The sequence below is a fragment of the Equus asinus genome, chromosome 4 (genome assembly GCF_041296235.1).
Source record: "Equus asinus isolate D_3611 breed Donkey chromosome 4, EquAss-T2T_v2, whole genome shotgun sequence".
Classification (NCBI taxonomy): Eukaryota; Metazoa; Chordata; class Mammalia; order Perissodactyla; family Equidae; genus Equus; species Equus asinus.
Window position 1 is genome coordinate 105,605,401 of NC_091793.1, and position 19,646 is coordinate 105,625,046.

The window sequence follows — 19,646 nt, forward strand, 5'->3', positions numbered from 1 at the left end:
TATGATCTGGAGGAAGACTACCATAGAAGCTATGTTCTTATCAATCACATCAGGGAGCAGATGGTATCAGCATGATGGATCATTGGTGCTATTAATGTTAGTCATTTGGTTAAGATGGTATTTGCAAGGTTTCCCCCCTCTAACATTACTATTTTCTTTTTTTTCATTATCTCTTCTTTGGAAACAAGTTACTAAACACAGCTCATACTTCGGGTGTGGGTAAGGACCAAGCTCCACTTCTTGAAGCATGGGGAGTATCTGTATGTATTATTTGGAATTCTTTTGTAAGGAAGATTTGTTCCTTCTTTCATTTGTTTATTCAGTTATTTATTTATATCAGAATAAACTTATAGATACTCATTTTATTCTTTGAGTTATAATCTAATACTGTCACTAATTTTTATTGATTAAATTAATCCAACTGTGATCATTGAGAGTTCTTTCAGGTTGGTTCTTATGTCCTTTTGACATGCCTGTGCCTATCTTTTTTTCTTTCCCTTCTTTACTTTCCCTCACTCTAAGATGCTTTAGGATCAGCTTATATTTACCCTGCCCCAATCCTAGAATCAGCCATTTCTGAAAAAGCTAGGTTTTTAATGGCCAACCCTGGTGGTCTAATGGTTAATTATTGGCACGCTCGCTGCCCATGGCTCCTGTTTGTTTCCTGGTTAGTGCATGTTGCTGTGATGCTGAAAGCTGTATCACCAGTATTTCAAATGCCAACAAGGTCACCCGTGGTGGACAGGTTTCAGTGGAGCTTCCAGACTAAGATAGACTAGGAGAAGGACTTGGCAACCCACTTCCAAAAAAATTGGCCATGAAAACCCTGTAAATAACAGTGGAGCATGTTTGATATAGAGCTCAAAGATGAGAAGATGGCCTAAAAAGACTGGGCAGGATTCCGCTCTGCTGCACACAGGGTCACTAGGAGTCAGAACTGACTGGTTGGCATTAACAACAACAAGATTTTTAATGAGTCATTGGCTAAACGGTGATGCCATGCTGAAATGTGAAAGACTGGAGTAGGAGGAGGAAGCCTAGAGTATGGTATTTTCTTCCTTCCGTCTTCTTTTCATTTTACTGTTATTATTTTTTTGACGTGTTCAGTTTGAAAAGCCTATTAACCATTCATGTGGAATGTAGAGTAGGCAGTGGATATAAGAATCTAAAGCTCAGAAAAGAGGTTCAAGCTAGAGATCTAAATTTAGGATTCATAAATAAATGGTGGTATTTAAAGATATAGGACTGGTTTTGCTTTCCTAGGAAAAAGTCAAATAGAGAAGAAGTCTCTGACCTCAATCCACTAAAGGATTTAGAGGTCAGGAAGAATGAAAGAAATCAGGCAAGAAGATTGAGAAAGGGCAGCAAACAAGGTAGAAGACAGGCCTACCTCATGCATGGTATCCTAGATGCCAAGTAAAGAAATATTTCAAGAAAAGGAAAGTGATTATCTGAGTCAAACTCTCTAGAGATTTTAAGAAAGATAAGGACTGAAAATTTACCATTGAACTTGGCAGTATCCAAGTTCACTGCTGACCTTGATAAGTGCTATTTCAGTGGAGTTGTGAAAATAAAGTGTAATTTGGGGGAGTTCAACACAGAATTGCATCTGAGAAATGGGAAATGCCTTCTCTTCGGAAGTTGCTCTAAGATGGAGTGGAGACATAAGGTGACATTGAGTTGGGGAAATGCTGTGAAGGGAATCTTTTTTAAGTTGGGAGATATTACAGCACATTTGCAGACAGATGAGAATAATCCCGTAAAATGGGGGAAAAATGATGACGCAAGAGAGGGGATAATTGGAGCAGCAAAGACCTAAAATTGGTGAGAGGAGATGAAATCCAAGGCTTAAGAGGAGTTAAGCTTAGATGGGAGAAAGAACAGTTTCTCCATGATGAAAGGATTGAAGGCTGACTAGATGGGTTCAAATGTCAAAGGTATACACGATATAGTGGTGAGAAGATGAAACTGAATCGTGGTCCTTCCAATTTTCTTAGAAGCAGTATCATAAACTGAGAGAGAGGAGGTAGGAAGAAATGTTTGAGAGTTGAAAAGAAGCCCAGGTAACTTTTTTAGTGGTATCAGAGGTGAAGCATGACTCAAGGAAAATGCAATAAGATTCTCAGGCATCACTAGGGACCCACTTGAAGTTTGTGGTCATATATGAATACTTCGGTCAGTAATGCATATCCCACATTTTCTCTGCTCTAATCATCTGTTCAGCTACTAGAGGCAGATTCATAGTAGGAAGAAAGCTGAATTTAACCAGGTGGGTTTTTTTTTGTCACACTGATTTGAAGAAGAGAGAGACAAGCCTTGGGGAGTATACATGCAAGGGGGAGACCATGATGCATAATGGACCCTAAAGTAGGTAAGTGGGGAAGCGTGAACATGAGTGTGGTGAGGGGAAAGTGTGTAGAGGTCAAGAAGCATTTTTGTTAGTGAAAGGTATGACCTAAACCATTTGGAGACTTGTTGCACAGCTTCTTTGAGGCTTCCCCATACCCTGCTGATCTTATTTCCCTTGAGGTGGTAGAAACTGGAGTACCTTTTCAATCCCTTTCGTGATAGTCAGTCTAGTCAGCTGAGCACTTCTTCTTGGGTCAGTCTTGCTAATTTATAGTTTTCTGGGAAATTAGGTTTTTAAATTTTTACCTAAATGCTCACATAGATTCTCTTATAATTCTTATAAATTCCCAGTAATTGTAGTTATGCCTTTCCACATGCCTTTAAATAGAGCTCTATCTGAATAATTTCAGAGAATTGTTTGCACCCTTTTGAGCACAGCTGATCGAGTGGAAGAATCCCACGGCGACTACCTGAGATATAAATAGCCTCACTAGGCCTGATTTAATTTGTTTTGATAACTCTTGTCCACTTTACTGAAATAGAATGACTAAGTGCTATCATCGTTTTAGAAACTTTCTTGGTCATGTGATGCTGCTTTATTATAGTTCAACACATGTTAGGAAAAAACGGAAATTCATTTTTTGTTGTTTGGTAAATGAGTGGATTAAGGGCTGCATGTATTTTGATAACTGCCTTTCCGCGTATGTGTAAAGGTACAAAATTGGAGCGGTTTTGTTACATAAGAAATAGTTCTAAATAGAATCAATTTGACTGTCCGTGATTTTATTCTCCTTAAAACATCGGGTCAAACTTTACATGGCAGATTGGTCTTTCCCGCTAGATTCCTTTGCCCTCGGCCCTTTGCTCCTGTCAGGAAGCTGTCCCTCACGGTGAATGATGCTTTTGCTGGTTGCAGGCCTATTAATTATGCAATACTGTATTTTGAGATGCAGCTGCAAATGCAATTAACCTATTGCACTGAACTCAAGTCTTATCCTCACCTTGGAAACACTGAACAGCAAATTCCCATTTCTTCCCTTGTGTTCCTAGACTGATATTTCCTTTTGATACACTGAAACTGTGATATGAGCCAGGCTTCCAGGCAGGCACAAGTGATCAGCTTGGGGCTCTCAAATTCTCTCTTTCTGGGAGGAATGTTTCTTCTCAAAACCCCAGGATTTGCACGAGAGATTTTTTTTTTAAAAGATAGGAACAAGATAAAAGTGTTTTAAACAAGTTATATTTCCTTATGGCTAATCGTTGACTCATCCATTAAAAATCATCCACAAAGCTGATCTTGTAGCTCAGTCAAGGCTGTGTGACTTGAGTGAAGTCTAACATGGCTATTGATCAAAATATGCCAACAACAGCTTTGTGCCTCACTGACCTACGAAAGGCGCCCTTTAGAGAAAATGGTGACACGTATGGGAGAGCTCCTTGACCGTTGGCACTCCGAATGGCTGCTGGGATTTGTAGGCTGATCCATAGTAAGGCCCATGGGCAACCAGGAAGCCAAGAGGCCTGAAACAAGGAGAGGTGCTGTTCACCTTTCCCTCTAGCCCTGCAATATTGCAGGAATTTCTAAAAGTAAAAAATTGGTTCTCAGAGAATTTCTCAATTGAATCCCAGATATTAGAAAAGACCAGATATGAACCATAAGCATTAGGTGCACATTTCTAAATGATAATAAAGGTTTATGTCAATTTTATTTTTCATAGAATTCATAATCAGAAACCGATGTTCTTTAGAAGAGCACAACAAAAGATTTGTGAGGACAAATTAACAAATGACATTATATTTACGTTAGTATACATGTTCCACGTCTCTATAAATTTCACCTCCTTGAATATTTTTCTTAGTACCTGGAATGATAATACTTATTGACAAATCAGTTCCAGGTATCAATTCTCACTGCCAAGCCCACCCATAGGGCTGGGATCCCACTCAAGTAGTGGTATAACAGACTGTGCTGAGGCTACCCAACTCAGGTCATGATCACATCACAGACATCGGATTCCAGGAAAATGGCAGTTCCCACTGATCTTGTGTAGACCATCACTGATGTGCCCCCAGGGCTTGCAGAGGAAGAATAGCAGCCTCTCCATCTTCCTGAGGTAGTATATTATCTAGGGATCATTCCTCTACAAAGTTGCCTGGGTCTCGGACTGAGCGCTATTGATTTATAGATCTTAGCACCACAACTGTTTAAATTCTCTCTTTCACATGTGTGCACACACGCTTTCTCACACAGTCATATACAGCCAATGTGGCCATGTCGCATCCGCAGAACCAAGGTGCTGAATTGGAATGGTTTCCAGCATTAACCACTGTACAGTGTGCCCAGAACTGGCACTGATCTCAGATCCCCGATACTTGGAGCTTTGCACTGAATATTGCATCGACTTAATTGTTCTTCCAGAATTCCTCTTCCTTTGTGATGGACTCCCTCCAAGGGCTTGAACAGCCTCTGTTAGGGGCCATCTTGTCCGTCAAATGTATTTTTATACCCTTTGCCTTAAAACAGGTCAGATCGAGTTTCTTTCATTGCCAAGGATCCCTTGGCCTCTATCTAAATTAAGAGTTAGTTATGGGGATGTAAATTTAGATCGCTAGATTTCTCAATACTTTTGCTTCTCTCAATAGACTACTTTAAATGCATAAAGAAAGTCTTTTATTTATTTGGTTTAAAATATAATTATGTTTTTGATTTCAGTTTTAACCATTGGTAGTAAAAAATACTTAATCTCTTCCTTTAGGTTTAGCTACATGTCACAAATATATAGTAGTCAGTTTTCTTATTTGTAAAATAGAGAGACTGAACTAATTTCTCCACTTTTTTGAAGAAGAAGAAGATTAGCCCTGAACTAACATCTGCCAATCCTCCTCTTTTTGCTGAGGAAGACTGGCCCTGAGCTAACATCCGTGCCCATCTTCCTCTACTTTACATGTGGGACGCCTGCCACAGCATGACTTGACAAGCAGTGCATAGGTCCACCCACACCAGGGATCCAAACCGGTGAACCCTGGGCCACCGAAGTGGGATGTGTGAACTTAACCACTGAGCCACCAGGCTGGTCCCTCTCCACTTTTTTATAGCAGCAAAAACTTATTTTGTTTTTAGGATAAAATCTTAAATGAGGGCCCAGCCCAGTGGTGCAGTGGTTAAGTGTGCATGTTCTGCTTCCCGGAGGAGGATTGGCAGTAGTCAGCTCAGGGCTAATCTTCCTCAAAAAAAAAAAATCTTAAATGATACCTCAATAGGTAAAATGACATTTAAATAATATGGAATTCATTTTCATTTACAAGAAAATTTGAGTTGAGATTATGGATGACATTTATAGATGTATTCAGCTCAGCATCTAATTTATTTTTAGTATTTTGCTCTAATTACAAATAATTTTTTTTTAAGATTGGCCCTGAGCTAACATCTGTTGCCAGTCGTTTTTTGTTTTTTCTTCTTCTGCCCAAAGCCCCCCAGTACATAGTTGTGTATTCTAATTGTGAGTTCCTCTGGTTGTGCTGTGTGGGATGCCACCACAGTATGGCTTGATGAGCAGTGCTAGGTCTGTGCCCAGGATGCGAACCAGTGAAACACTGGGTGACTGAAGCAGAGCATTCAAACTTAACCACTCGGCCATGGAGCCGGCCCCTGCAAATAATTTTTTAAAGTCTGTATTCAATGGGCACATTACAAACAGGCCAAGATCTTTTGCATGCCTTCTTGTTGTTTTCTAATTGCTTCACTTGCAATCTCAGGATATGTATCATTAATAAAGAAGACAGAAAAAGTTACGTTCAGACCTCAAAATGAGTGTAACAGGTGACGAAGATATTGCTTACATGGTCTTTACTATGTCATCGTTTGAATGTATAATGTTCTCAGCAGAGTTTTAAGATACTTGAAATTATACTTACAATTAAATTTTGAATGAATCTTTCCAAAATTTCCCAGATTCTGCTGAATCTGGGCTTCCTCAAAACTAAAGTGGACTCAATAACCTCTGTTAGCTCTATGATTCTAACCACAATTTGATAACACTTTGCTGCTGTTGTGGGTGCCACAGATATTCCAGTTTGTTCTAAATCCATGTATCCATGCATATTCATGTAGATAAGTTTAAAGAGAGAAAGATACAATCTTCCTGAGACAATTTTGTTTCTTAAAGATTTTTGATGCTTTAAGCTTATTTGAACATCGGCATAAGTTGCTTACTCAGGCTATTTCCTCCTTCAAGTAACCCATTTTTAGTATCTCTACCCTAGCTATTGTAATTGGCCACAATCAGTGATAGTTCGTTTCTGGCTCTTGTGGAAACACAATAAACGAACCACGCTTCACAAGGTTATCTTCGTCATGTTTTAGGAAAACTTTTACATTTGTGTATGGACATAATGATTTACCTTGACATGTTAGAATAGAAAGTTCATTAATGCTTTAGAAAACGTGATTATACACATTTTAGTCTGGGAAAATAAAAGTATGTAATTACTGCCAAAATTCCATCACCTCTTTAAGTTATTGCACTAATCATTTTTTTAAAAAACAAGATTTTTCTTAAAGCATGTTGTTTTAAAGAATATTTTGTTTAAATTATTTTCATAGAGCCTGTTATCTTAAAATCTGAATATATAAATGTTTGAATTAATTCTAGAATTAAATACTTTCCTTTAAGCAAATCAAAAAACATAATAAATATTCATTGTGATTTTCGTAAACCATCTAGCCACAACATTTTGGTTGATTTTCCTGGATTTTTTTGTGTCTTGAATATACAAAGCTCCTAGAGACTAGAAAGTTATTTAAATAATATAATTCCAATTAATAATATGGAATGCCTTCAACTTCTCTTCCATAGTAGTATTTGTTGATTGAATAACAGGCAAATAAATGAACAAAGGTATGTATGAATAATTAGAAATGTATCACATTCTTCTAGGCTGGATAGTCTTTCTAAACTAAATTACAGACAGTACAATCATTCAGTTCTATTTAATGCCTTTATGTATTCCAAGATTCCTATTGGTTGTCCTCTGTGTCATATTATATTTACACTGTGTAGTCAGTTTTACTCTTTGAAAATATAGCCTTATGTAACATGTTGAAACATATTTTCTTTTTTAAGGAAAAAATAAGGAGATATCAACAGACTGAAAAGATGTTTTCAGAGGCATAGAGTCTTCAGGAAGATACTGGAGTTCATGAGATCTCCAGGTTAGCAGTTCATACATTCTTATTTTCATGTTTTTAAAGATCTGAGATAAAACTGTATAACTGTTCCAAGTTGTTATTGCTAATGTGTAATTGGATAATAAGGAAAAATGTCCTTAAAATACACATTTTTAACAAGATGTCTTCAAGATTTTTAAAAATTCATTTATGTCAGAAATGTATTATTCAGCTCAATTGGAGATGGTTAGAAGAAAATATTGTTTTAGTAGAGAATCGCTGGTTATTAAATTTGTTTCACTTTTTTAAAGGGTAGCACTGTTAACATATAAATAAACATTAGGCTTCCCTATAAAATTTTATTTCTGATTTCTTAAGGAATATGTACCTATTTAGCAAATTTTTAATTTCTTTTGTATCTTTGGCTACAACACACACAAATAAATACACATAATTTAGAAGGATAGCTGACCAACAATCCTGGACTTCTTTGAATCCCATTCTCTGACTTTCTCTAAGTACAGTCAAAGAAATTATGTTTTTGTTGGAAAATGTGGCCTCAATAAAATAATATAAAGGATATTTCAGGACCTTTTCTAAGTTGTTTAGAGTCATAAATTTGGAAAAGAAAAGCAAAGTAAGCCTACCCTTATTAAACAGCTTATTATAATAATAGACCAATGTAAAAATACTCATTTTGAATGTAGGTTAAAATTGTTCACTCTAATGGGATAGTTTGAGGAAGTGGATGATTTCTGACTTCTTTGTATTGTGGGACTTGATATCACATGTTCATAATTTTAAATGAAAAGTATTAATGATCTTTTATTTTTATTGCCTGGTCAGGCTTGTCTTCAATATTTACATCTTTTCCTCACTAATCCCAGGATATATTCATTCAAAATTTATTTACGAATTACTATATACAAGGTAATGGGCTAAGTGCCTTGGTTGTTTCAAAATAACTAAGATATGGTTCCTGTTCTCAAGAATTGCCCAACCAATATGTTACTCAGAAATTAATTTTATCATTAACACAAACAACACAATTAAAGTGACAAGCTAGATTTAAGTTCACGTAATGAATTCTAAAGTGCAATGGGACTTATTTGGGGATTATTCATGTTTTCACATTATGGCTTTGATTAACTTAGAATACTGAGAGTTTATGACAATGAGTGTTGCTCCATTACAACCCACACCCCACTGATCTTTGACTTACTTTTATTTTTATTTTTTATTGTGATAGCATTGTTTTATAACATTGTGTAAATTTCTGGTGTACATCATTATATTTTGGTTTCTGTGTAGATTGCATCATGTTCACCACCCAAAGACTAATTACAATCCATCACCACACACATGTGCCTTTTATTGAAGTAGCTCTTCAAGTACAATACAAGTAAGTAATGTGAGAGTCTAAAAAGGAAAATCTCTTTTTTGCCAAAACTGCAAATTTAATGTTGTAGAAAACAGCTATGCAAATACCTATGAAAAGAACAAAAGTGAGTATTGCCTACTTGCTTTTTTTAAATTCCAGCACATCCAGTACATTTATTAGAGCTCACCAGAGAATTAAATCATTTCCCCAATGACCTAGAAGACATGTAGCTTTGAAAGGAATTGAATGTTATAAACCCCTAAGGGATCCACATGCAAATAATAGCTGAGTGAGTAAAGAGATTTGCGATGGAGTGGGAGTCCAGAAATGGAATTGCACAGCACTGTGCTCCCAAGAAAAGCTTTTAAAAAGGTGATATCTTAAGAAGTTAAAGCCAGTCATGTCATTAAAAATAGTAAACTCATTTTTTGAAAAGTCAGTGAAGACAGCCTTTGCTTAATCATGCCGTTAGACAAGTGGTTAAATTAATTTATATAACAACCACAATCATTCAACAAATAGTTATCAAATTCCTGCTATGTGCATGTGGCAATAGCAGTGAATAAAATACACCAATACCCTGTCTTAGTGGAAATTAAATTCTGGAAGTTGGAAGTATATAAGCAATAAAAAATAAAGTTAATTATATATAACGTTAGATGGTGATAGTGCTGCGGAGAAAAGAAACCAGGAAGGGGAAAATAGAGTAAGGAGTGGTGGAATTTTTAAATAAGCCTAGTGACTTAGTACTGCATAATTTACACAAAAGAGATAGGTATCATTTTTGCTTGCATAGTGCCAACAAAGAACAAGTGTGATGAAATGTTTTCTAAATTGTCATTTGTTAAGGCAAATGTTATTAATGTATGTAAAATAGCTAGTATATATCTTCCTCAGTTTCACCTGAAAAAAAGATATTTTTTAAAATGATAATACATTTACCACATGTACATGAAATATTGTCAAAATGTTTGCAATAAGGAAATATACAGTTGAATGTGGGTTAGTCCATTCACTTACTGAAGGGGTAAAGACTATAACTATTTATCTGTGTATGGGGGAAAATTTTTTTTTAATTGAGTAAATGTTATAAACCTAAAGTAAAGAATCTCTGTGACAATACAGATAGATGATACATGGTGTCAGAAGGTTCTATATAATTTTCTTGTTGTTTTGTCGTCAGTCTTATTGTCACTAGGAAAGCTCTGAGTATTGGGATTGAAAAACAGAATGGAGTGATTTAAATACCACTTCATTCACATAGTAAATTTTTTTAAAGGACATATGTCTTCCTTTGTACATTCAATTTATTAGGCGATAGATGGAGATTTGGAAATTAAAATAAATTAATCTATTTGTAATCATCAACAAATGAGTCATTAGGTTTCTTTCAGATGATAATCTGGTTGGAACCTTTCTGTGAAACGTTGGGTGCTGAGCACAGGAGTCTGGAGGTGTTTACAGTCCAGATAACTCGGCCCATTTTTTGCAACCCATCTAACCTATGGATGAACCCATCACATAAACTGACATTATCTTAAAAGTCATTCAGTCTTGACTTTACTGGATAGAATTGAAAGGTTTAGCCAATTTCATATGCAAAAAAAGTAGTTTAATCAATTCTTTTTTCATTGTTAATAAGTCAATATGAAAGGAATATATAGCCATCCAAATAAACAAAATTTGGATAAGGAGGTCTCAAAATCTACTAAATTTTGCAACTCCTTTAATCTTCCAAAAGGCAGGTATTATAAACAGTATATCTTCTAAAGGAGACAAATGTCCAGTATTAGAGTATTAAAAAAAAGTACAAAGTAAAGATCACAATTGTTTAGCAGTCTATCTCAATTAAACCAAAGTAGAGAGTATCTATTACTTGTGTTGTCAACAGAAAAGATGGTCAGCTCTATGAGGCTAACCAAAATGAGGCAACTGGTATTGTCTGTTTTGGGAAAACCAAAAGAAAAGAAAAAAAGAGAGATGCAGAGGGTTGGTGGAAGGTTACAGGGAAAACAATGACTTCTCATGTAATGTCACTGTGTCAAAGATAGATTCCTTCCAATCCAATATGAACCCTTGTTGCCTTCATCTGGAAACTTTGCAGGAAAGAACTAGAAATTGTTGTGTACAAGGGTAATAGGACTTTTTAAGGTAAATAGGACTTTTCAAAAGCTGGTAGAAAATAACATATGCTTCCTTTAAACTCCCTTGTTTCAATCTTCCTTGTATTTGCTTTACAAAAGTCAAACCCAGGAACCATTTGCAAATTTGTACCCCAAATCCAGTTTCCCACGGATTCTTCCAAATAATGACTCTTCCATCCTCTCAGAAACCACCACCTGCAAATATACATCTTTGAATCTCACATCACCTGGCATGCCCATTCTCTGGGTGGTTCCTCCTTCTCCACCTTTCTTCAATGGTTCTCCAGGTGATTTCCTACCATTCTCATTCTTCTGTCATCCTTGTAAATAATTTGTCTAATCCAGATTTCTCAACTTCAGCGCTATTGACATTTTGATCAGATAATTATTTGCTGTGAGGGCTGTCCTGTGAATTGCAGGTTATTTAGCAACATCCCTGGCACTACTGGCATGCCAGGGGTACTCCATCCCCCAGTCATGAAAACCAAACATGTCTCCAGACATTGCCCAATATCCCCGGGACAAAATTATCCCAAGATGAGAACTGCTGATCAAACCCTAACCTCCACAACCTCAGTAAACATTCTATCCATATCAACCACAAAACCTCTTAACCACCTACAGATCTTGTTCTCAATTAAAATTCAACGGAGATGCTTTAAGTCTCAGCCTCCCTAGTTAAAGTGAAACTCACCTCTGTTTGACCATATGTATGTTTTTAGTTTCCTTTTATTCGCTTATACCTGGCCTTTTATCTGAAACACATCTTACAAAATAATGAGTGAATATAAAAACAAATTAGAAGATTTAGGGGAAAAGGAAAATTAAGGTAAAAACATAAGACTACGTCAGGAGTGATGTTAGGTTACAAGTGAAATAAACACTCTTCCTCTCATTTCTTTTTCTTCGAATCCAGTGAGACTTGGATCTTTCATGTTCTCCAAGTCTTGCTTGGAATTGAGCTTGGACACCAGCAGCTTACCCTCTATGTTTCTGTAGCTTGTCCTTTCTCACACTGTACATGCAACCTTGAATCCAAACTATAGCAAATCTTCTCTTTTCTTCCACCTGGGTACATGAGTGCTGCAGGAGTAAATTATGCCGCTCTGCAGATTTATGGTTTTCTAATCTGAGGTAGCCCTGCAACAGCATTCACTAATCCTTTCACTCTGACTGTGGTCAGCCACTATTTCAAAAGTTTATCACCTCACTCAAGCCATACAATCTCTCCCCTTCACTCTCGGTGCACCTGCTGTTTTAGCAAGAAAATTGAGGTCATTGTGGGGAAACTGCTTGTGCATCCTTGCAATTCCCTCCAGCATCAAAGAGCTAAATCTGTCAACACTCTTACTTTCTTTCCTCTAGCCTTAAAGGATCAGGAGTCCTTCCTGCTATTCAAGGCAAAGCCTGTGTTTGATTTTATTCCCTATCACTGATGCTGAGGCTTTTGCCATTAGTTATTTCCTTTTTGTCCTTTATCTTCAGCTCTTACTTCTTTGCTGGCCCTTTCCCTTCAACCTATATAAGTTCTTCGAACTTCTATCCAAAAAAGTAAATCAACAAACAAAAACAAACTGACCTCTCTTTCACTAGATTTCACCGCCACTACCATCCAATTTCTCTTCCTCGACTCATTCAAACTCTCCACAGTAGCAGTCTGTATTCATTATCCCCAGTTTCTAAGATTCAGTCACTCCTCAGCGCAGTGCCATCTGATTCCTAACCCCATTTAACAGAGCACGCTCTCTCTAAAGGCTCAGATGACCTGCAGCCCTTATCTTGACTGGCTCTCTCTGGGATATTTGATGCTGTTAACTTCATTTTTCTTCTTTCACTCCCTGGGCGATTGTGACACCTCCCCCCCTTGGTTTGCCTCACACCTCGTAGACTCTTTTATAAAGCTCCCTTTCACAGGCTCTGCTTTCTCTGTTCTTTCACAAAGTTATGAATCACACACTCAAATACCAATAGATGGCCACAGGTAATACGAATGAGTGAAATCAGCTAATTGAAAACAATAAAAACTGGAGAGGCCAAACAACATGGCCACAAAAGTTCTTGATATTTCACTCTTGCTCAAATGACAGTGCTCCCTAGAGGTTCATCCTCAGCTTATTGCTCATCTATCCTCCCTGCTCTTCCTGATCAAGCAAAGCCACTCTTGTGACTTTGTTAATGACATAGATAGCAATGACTCCAACTCTTTCCTTCGATTAAGCTACAGAATTACATATTACGCACACATGTATAGAGGATATCAGTGCCTAACAAGGACACGCACACAAACAAACCATCAGGCAATGGAATGAAATGAAAAGTCCAAAAACAGTATATACATGCAATCATAAAATGCAACAAAGAAATAATCATAAGTCAGTAGGGAGGCCCTCCAAGGAAAGGCTATTAGCAATCGCAAATACATATAATTAATTAGTGTCTGAAGAAGAAAGCGTTCAAACGAGGGGAGAGCAGGAAAGAACAATGGCTTACTGAGCAGAAGGTACTAGAACAATTCTTTAACTCCTTGGGGAAAAAATAAGGTGTGATCTATACTTCATACAATATTAAAGTAAATTGTAGATAAAGATTTAAAGTATGATTTTAAAATATTTTAAATTAAATAATTTTTAAAATTTTTATAATTGAACATTGAATAAATTCAATAAATAAAGCTTTCAGGTACTTATGTGTCTTTTGTTTAGGAAAGCATTTAAGCAATGTAAGAAAGAAGAAAAATGAAAAGTCATTTATTCATTTTTAAATTTATAAACAATGGCATGCACTCTTCTTACTGTACAGTTCTGTGAGATTTGACAGTTGCATAGTCATGTAACCTTCACCACAACCAAGATACAGAATAGTACCATCACCCCCAAAATTCCCTTGAGCTGGCCTTTGTCAATTCCTCCCCACCTCAGTCTCTGGTAACTGAACTACTCTAAGTCACTATAGTTTTACCTTTTCTGGAATGCCCTATCAATGGAAGCACACAGAATGTAATCTTTCACTTCTGGCCTCTTTCACTTAGTATAATGCATTGGAGATTCATTCATGCTGTAGCAACTATCAGTAGCTTGTTCCTTATAATTGCTAAATAGTATTCCATTGTATAGATGTACCATAGTTTGTTCATCCACTCACCCACTGAATGATGTGTGGGTTGTTTAGTTTTTGACGTTTTGAATAAAACTGCTATAAGCATCCAAGTAAAAATGTTTGCGAGAATCTTTTTATTTATCATGGGTAAATGGCTTAGTGGGATTATGTGTCACACATTAAGTATGTTTAACTTTCTAAGATACTGCAATGGCTTATACTGTCTTGCATTTCCACCAGCAACGTCTGAGCATTCACATTGCTTGACATCTTCACCAGCGTTTGGTATTGTCAGTTTTTATTTATTGTATTTTAGCCATTCTAATTGTCATTGTGGTATTTAATTTGCATGTCCATATGAATAATAATATTGAGCATCTTGTCTTGTGATTATTCACCACCAATGAATATACTTTCATGAAGTGTTTGTTCAAATATCTCGTCTAATTTTTTTAAAGATTTTATTTTAGAGAAATTTTAGATAGCAAAACTGAGAGAAAGATACAGAGATTTCCCATATATTCACTGCCCCTACGCATGCATAGCTTCCCCCATTATCAATATCCCCCACCAGAGTGGTACATTTGTTACAACTGATGAAGCTGTATTGACACATCATTATCACTCAAAGTCCATAGTTTACATTAGGTTTCATTCTTGGTGTTGTACAATCTATGGGTTGGGACAAATGTATTATGACATATATACATCACTGTAGTATCATACAGAGTATTTTCACTACCCTAAAAATCTTTCATGCTAAATATTCATCCCTTCTCCCCACCCCCCAACCCCTGGCAACTGCTGACTCCATAGTTTTGCCTTTTCCAGAATGTGACATGGTTTGAACCATGTAATATGCAGCCTTCTCAGATTGGCTTCTTTCACTGAGTAATATGCGTTAAGGTTCCTCCATGTCTTTCTGTAGCTTGATCGTCGATTTCTTTTTAGCGCTGAAAAATATTCTGTTGTCTGGATGTACCACACTTTATTTGTCCATTCACATACTGAAGGTCATCTTGGTTGCTTCTAAGTTTTGGCAATTATGAATAAAGCTTCTAGAAATAGTCATGTGCAGATTTTTGCGCGGACGTAAGTTTTCAACTCCCATGGGTAAGTACCAAGGAGCACAATTGCTAAGTCACATGGTAAGAATATGTTTGGTTTTGTAAGAAACCACCAAACTGTCTTCTAGAGTGGCCATACATTTTGCATTCCAACCAGCAATGAATGAGAGTTCTTCCTCCACATTCTCGTCAGCATTTGGTGCTGTCAGTGTTCTGTATTTTGTCCATTCTAATTGGTGTGTAGTGGTATTTCATTGTTTTAATTGCATTTCCCTAATGACATAGGATGTGAGACATCTTTTCATATGCTTATTTTTCATCTATATATCCTTGGTGACGTGTCTGTTCAGGTCTTTGGCCCATTTTTAATAGTGTATTTCCTTTTTATTGAGTTTTAAGAGTTCTAGTTATATTTTATTTTGCCTAGTTTTGTATTGTATTGTTGTTTTCTATTGTTGAGTTTTGAGAGTTCTTTATAAATATTCTGGAAGAAAATCTTTTGGGAGATGTGGAATTTACTAACACTTTTCTCCTTTTGTGGCTTTTTTTTTTTTTCATATTCTTGACTGGTTTTCACAGAGTAAGAGTTTTTAACTTTGATGAAGTCATACTTATCAAAGTTTTTCTTTTATGGATTATGGTCTTGGTGTTGTATCTAAGAGCTCTTGGCCTAACTCAAGTTCACAAAGATTTTCACCTATTTTTCTTCTAAACATTTTATAATTTCGTATTTTACGTTTATATATAGGATCGATTTTGAGTAAGTTTTTGTATAAGGTAAGAGATTGAGGTTCAGTATCTTACATACAGACATCCAACTGTTCCATCACCATTTTTTTAACAGACTATCTTTTCTCCATTAAATTGCCTCTTCGCCATTGTCAAAAATCAATCATATTTGCGTGTATCTATTTCTGGCCTCTCTATTGTGTTCCATTGATGTATGTATTTATACTTTTTCCCATTATCACACTGCCTTGATTACCATAGCTTTATAGTAAGTCTTGGGATCAGATAGTGTGTATCTTCTTTTTTAAAATTGCTTTGGTATTCTAATTCCTTTGCTTTACCCTATAAATTTTGGAATCGGCTTGTTGATATGTACAAAAAATTCTCCTGGGATTTTGGATTGGAAAATTCATTGATATATACTAGAAAATGCTCTAAATTAAACTTAAATTAAAAAAAGACATTTGAAAAAATATTCACTACATATATAAGATACAAATGGGAAATATTATTAAAATATAGAGAGTTAGATTTCACTAAGAAAATATAGATCTCATTAGGATAATTGGCAAGGCCTGTGGGAAGTTTTTACACAGAAGTTCTGGTGACCTCTAAACTTAACTAGGAATCAAAGATGCTTGATATGTAATGGTCATATAAACATACCAAACTTTGGGAAATAATATGGCACACTGAAAGCATCATTTTTAAGGTCAGACTGAACTTTGAGTTCATTCTCCACTTGTCTGTGAGGATTTAGCAAAGTGCTTAAACTTTTTAATGTTCCAACACTTTATCAATAAAGTAGATATAGAGTCTGGCACATTTTAAACATGCAGATGTGAATTATTATCTTGATACACTTAATGTTGGTGAAGATGTGGAGAAAAGAACTGTATCATACTACAGGGATGGGCAGGTAAATTGGATCAACTTTTCTAGAAGGGCATTTGTCATTATGTATCAAATAAGCTTACTCTTTGCACACTCTTTGACCTAGGGATTCCAAACTTTTAAAAACCTTAATGAAATAATCAATTATGAACACAAAGTTATGTATACTAAGATATTTATTGAGATAATATTCAAAATAATGAAAATGGGAAACATCTACGTGTCTGAAAATAATGAAGTTATTCAATAAGTTATTAAATTTCCATGCAAACTAATATCCTGAGATAATTAAAAGAAAGGTGTTTCCACAGCGTATTTTATTCTTGGATACCTATCTGAAACATACCAATAAGTGAAAAAAGAGGCTATGAAACAGCTTTCACAGTATGGTGCCACTTGTGCTCTTGAATGATGTATATACATGGAAAAAAGGATGATTACATAAATGCGTGTGTGTGTATGTTTGCACGTACACACATACACACAAAGTGGTTATGTCTGGGTGATTAGTATAGATTTAATTTATTACCTTCTTGGTGTTTTTCAGTAGTCTCCAAATTTCCTGAAAACACATCTTATTATTATAAAGAAGTATAATTTAAAATATGGAAAATAAAAAGATAAAAAATTATAAACTACATAAAAAGATAAACAGCCAACTGCTTAAAACATTATTATTTCATAGATAACAGTGTAGGGTGATTAGCCTTATTATTTAAGGACATCCACAAATTAATAAGAACATTAATAAGACTCCAGTAGAAAAATCAGCTAAAAGAAATGAAAGAACAACTTGCATAAAAAAGAAATATAAATAGCTAACAAACATATAAAAAAACTTTGTCTTCAACAGTACTCAAAGAAATGGGAATAAAATATTTTAATTTTATGCCTATCAAATTATCAAAGATTTTTTATTACACATCTATTTCACTGACATATACTGTTGATAGAAATATGTTGGCAGCAAAATATGTCAAGAAACTTTCATATGCTTATGCTTTCTTATCTTAAATAGATAGTAGATTTCCAGACAAAAAGAAATGTTTCATAGCGTTATGTATAATTGTGTGAAATAGTAAAAATAACAAATATGTCCTGTATTAGGAGAATTGTTTTAAAAATTGTGTTACATCCAGAAGATATAGTATTACACAGCCACTAAAATTTAATTTACAAGAAATTTTAATGACAAGAGAAATACTCAGTATGTTAGATGAGAAAAAAAGACAGTAAAAAGTGTATGAAAAGGATATCATATAAATTAAATATATAAAGGGCCATTAATGTAAATAAAAGACAGAGAAATTAAAGCATTTACAAATACTTTATTGTTATGTAGATATTATAAATAGTATTTGAAATACAAATATTTTCTTTCAGAAGAAGAAGAAGTGATTTGTTCTTTTTTCTTTATTCGTTTCTAAATGTTCCTAATTTTCACCTAAATCTTATTTTTAAAAAAATCTGCTTGTCTTCTCCCTGCCCCAATCTTTTTCTGCTACTGTGTTCACCATCTCAGTTAAAAGTAGCCTGTCATCTAGGTCAGGAAGGTGCAAAGTAACTGAGATTATTCCTCCTCACTCAGCAGTCACTTCCAGAAAATCGTGACCAAATTCTACTGAGTTTTTTCCTCCTGCTACTTCTAACCCCCTCTCGAGAGTTGCATTGTCACTACCACCCCTTTAGTTCTGTTGCTCTTCACCTCTCACTTGGATAAAATGATTGGCTACTGATGAGTTTCTCTGATTCCGTGTGTGTCTCTTCAAATCCATTCTCAATCCAGCTGCTTGGAGGTTTCATCCAAAACCAATGTCTGCCCAGGACCTACATCCGCCCTCTTAGATTTCTTTAAAGATTTCCCAATTTTTCTTCAAAGATTGATAAGATCCAAGCTACTTGTCTCAATTGCCTAACTTCTGCATTCTTCTTCAGCAGCTTCGCTCACCATGCTCAACCTTGATTTTACATTTCCTCAGTCCTGGACTCTTTTATAGTGCCCCCCTTGCTTTCATACTTTTGTGCTTTTACATAGACGCTTCTTCTCATTGGGATGCTCTTGTTTTCACCGTCTCCTCTTTCTTTGCTTCACTAGCTCTTCTTTATAGTGAAAGGCTTAGATCTAGTGACTCCGCCTCCAGAAAGTGTTTCTGAACTTTTCCCATGTTCTAGCACCTTATGTTTACCGTCCATCAGATAATTGACCAGTTTATTCAAATGATCTAGTTACATGTTATCCTCTCAAGACCAGTGAGCTCCAAAGTATAATGCATACAGCCTATGAGGTGAGCAAAATGTTTTGAGAAGCAAAGTAAAAATATTAGTATTTATATTTATGTTTCTTCATCATTTCTAACTTCTATGTTTAAGTATTCATATACTTAATTATATGATATATAATATATAAATATATAATGTATTTTTACAGTAATACAACATATAAAATGCTTGAAGAATCTTTCTCTAAAGCTTCGCAAGGGCAAGCTTATTTATCCATAGCATATAGCAAAGTGTGGGCACACAGGGACTCTGTTGAACTTAACTAAAATTAAAATTTTAGCCAACTCCTATCCACATTTATGAAGTTAACTATGAAGGGATAAAAATTTGGATTAAGGTGGAAAATTCTTTCTCTTATTTACTAAACTTGATGCATATGAGAGTTAGGGAAATGTAGAAAGCAACAGAGAAAAAAAATCCATATTACGCTAACTTTCATAATTGCAGAATTGTGAGGAATACAAAGTTTCACAGATGTATGCTAAATGTTTCCAAAAGGTAGCTAAAAATGCAGCATTGTCACACACTAGAAGATCTAT

At 35.5% G+C, this 19,646-nt stretch overlaps 1 protein-coding gene across 3 annotated transcripts in view; it reads left to right on the forward strand.

Annotated features, from left to right (window-relative positions):
• The window catches only part of CSRNP3 (cysteine and serine rich nuclear protein 3), a 193,223-nt gene that overhangs the window by 34,180 nt on the left and 139,397 nt on the right, over nucleotides 1-19,646 (forward strand). The window contains exons 2-3 of one of the 3 annotated variants that reach the window (XM_070508035.1): nucleotides 7,473-7,561; nucleotides 8,828-8,918. The exons of 1 other annotated variant lie outside the window; for it this stretch is intronic. Coding sequence is in view for 1 of the 2 variants with exons in the window: in XM_070508034.1 (XP_070364135.1) it covers nucleotides 7,549-7,561 (13 nt within the window). In the remaining variant the exon portion in view is untranslated. The remainder of the gene's footprint in view (nucleotides 1-7,472; nucleotides 7,562-8,827; nucleotides 8,919-19,646) is intronic. One more of the 3 variants, XM_070508034.1, reaches the window with a different exon arrangement.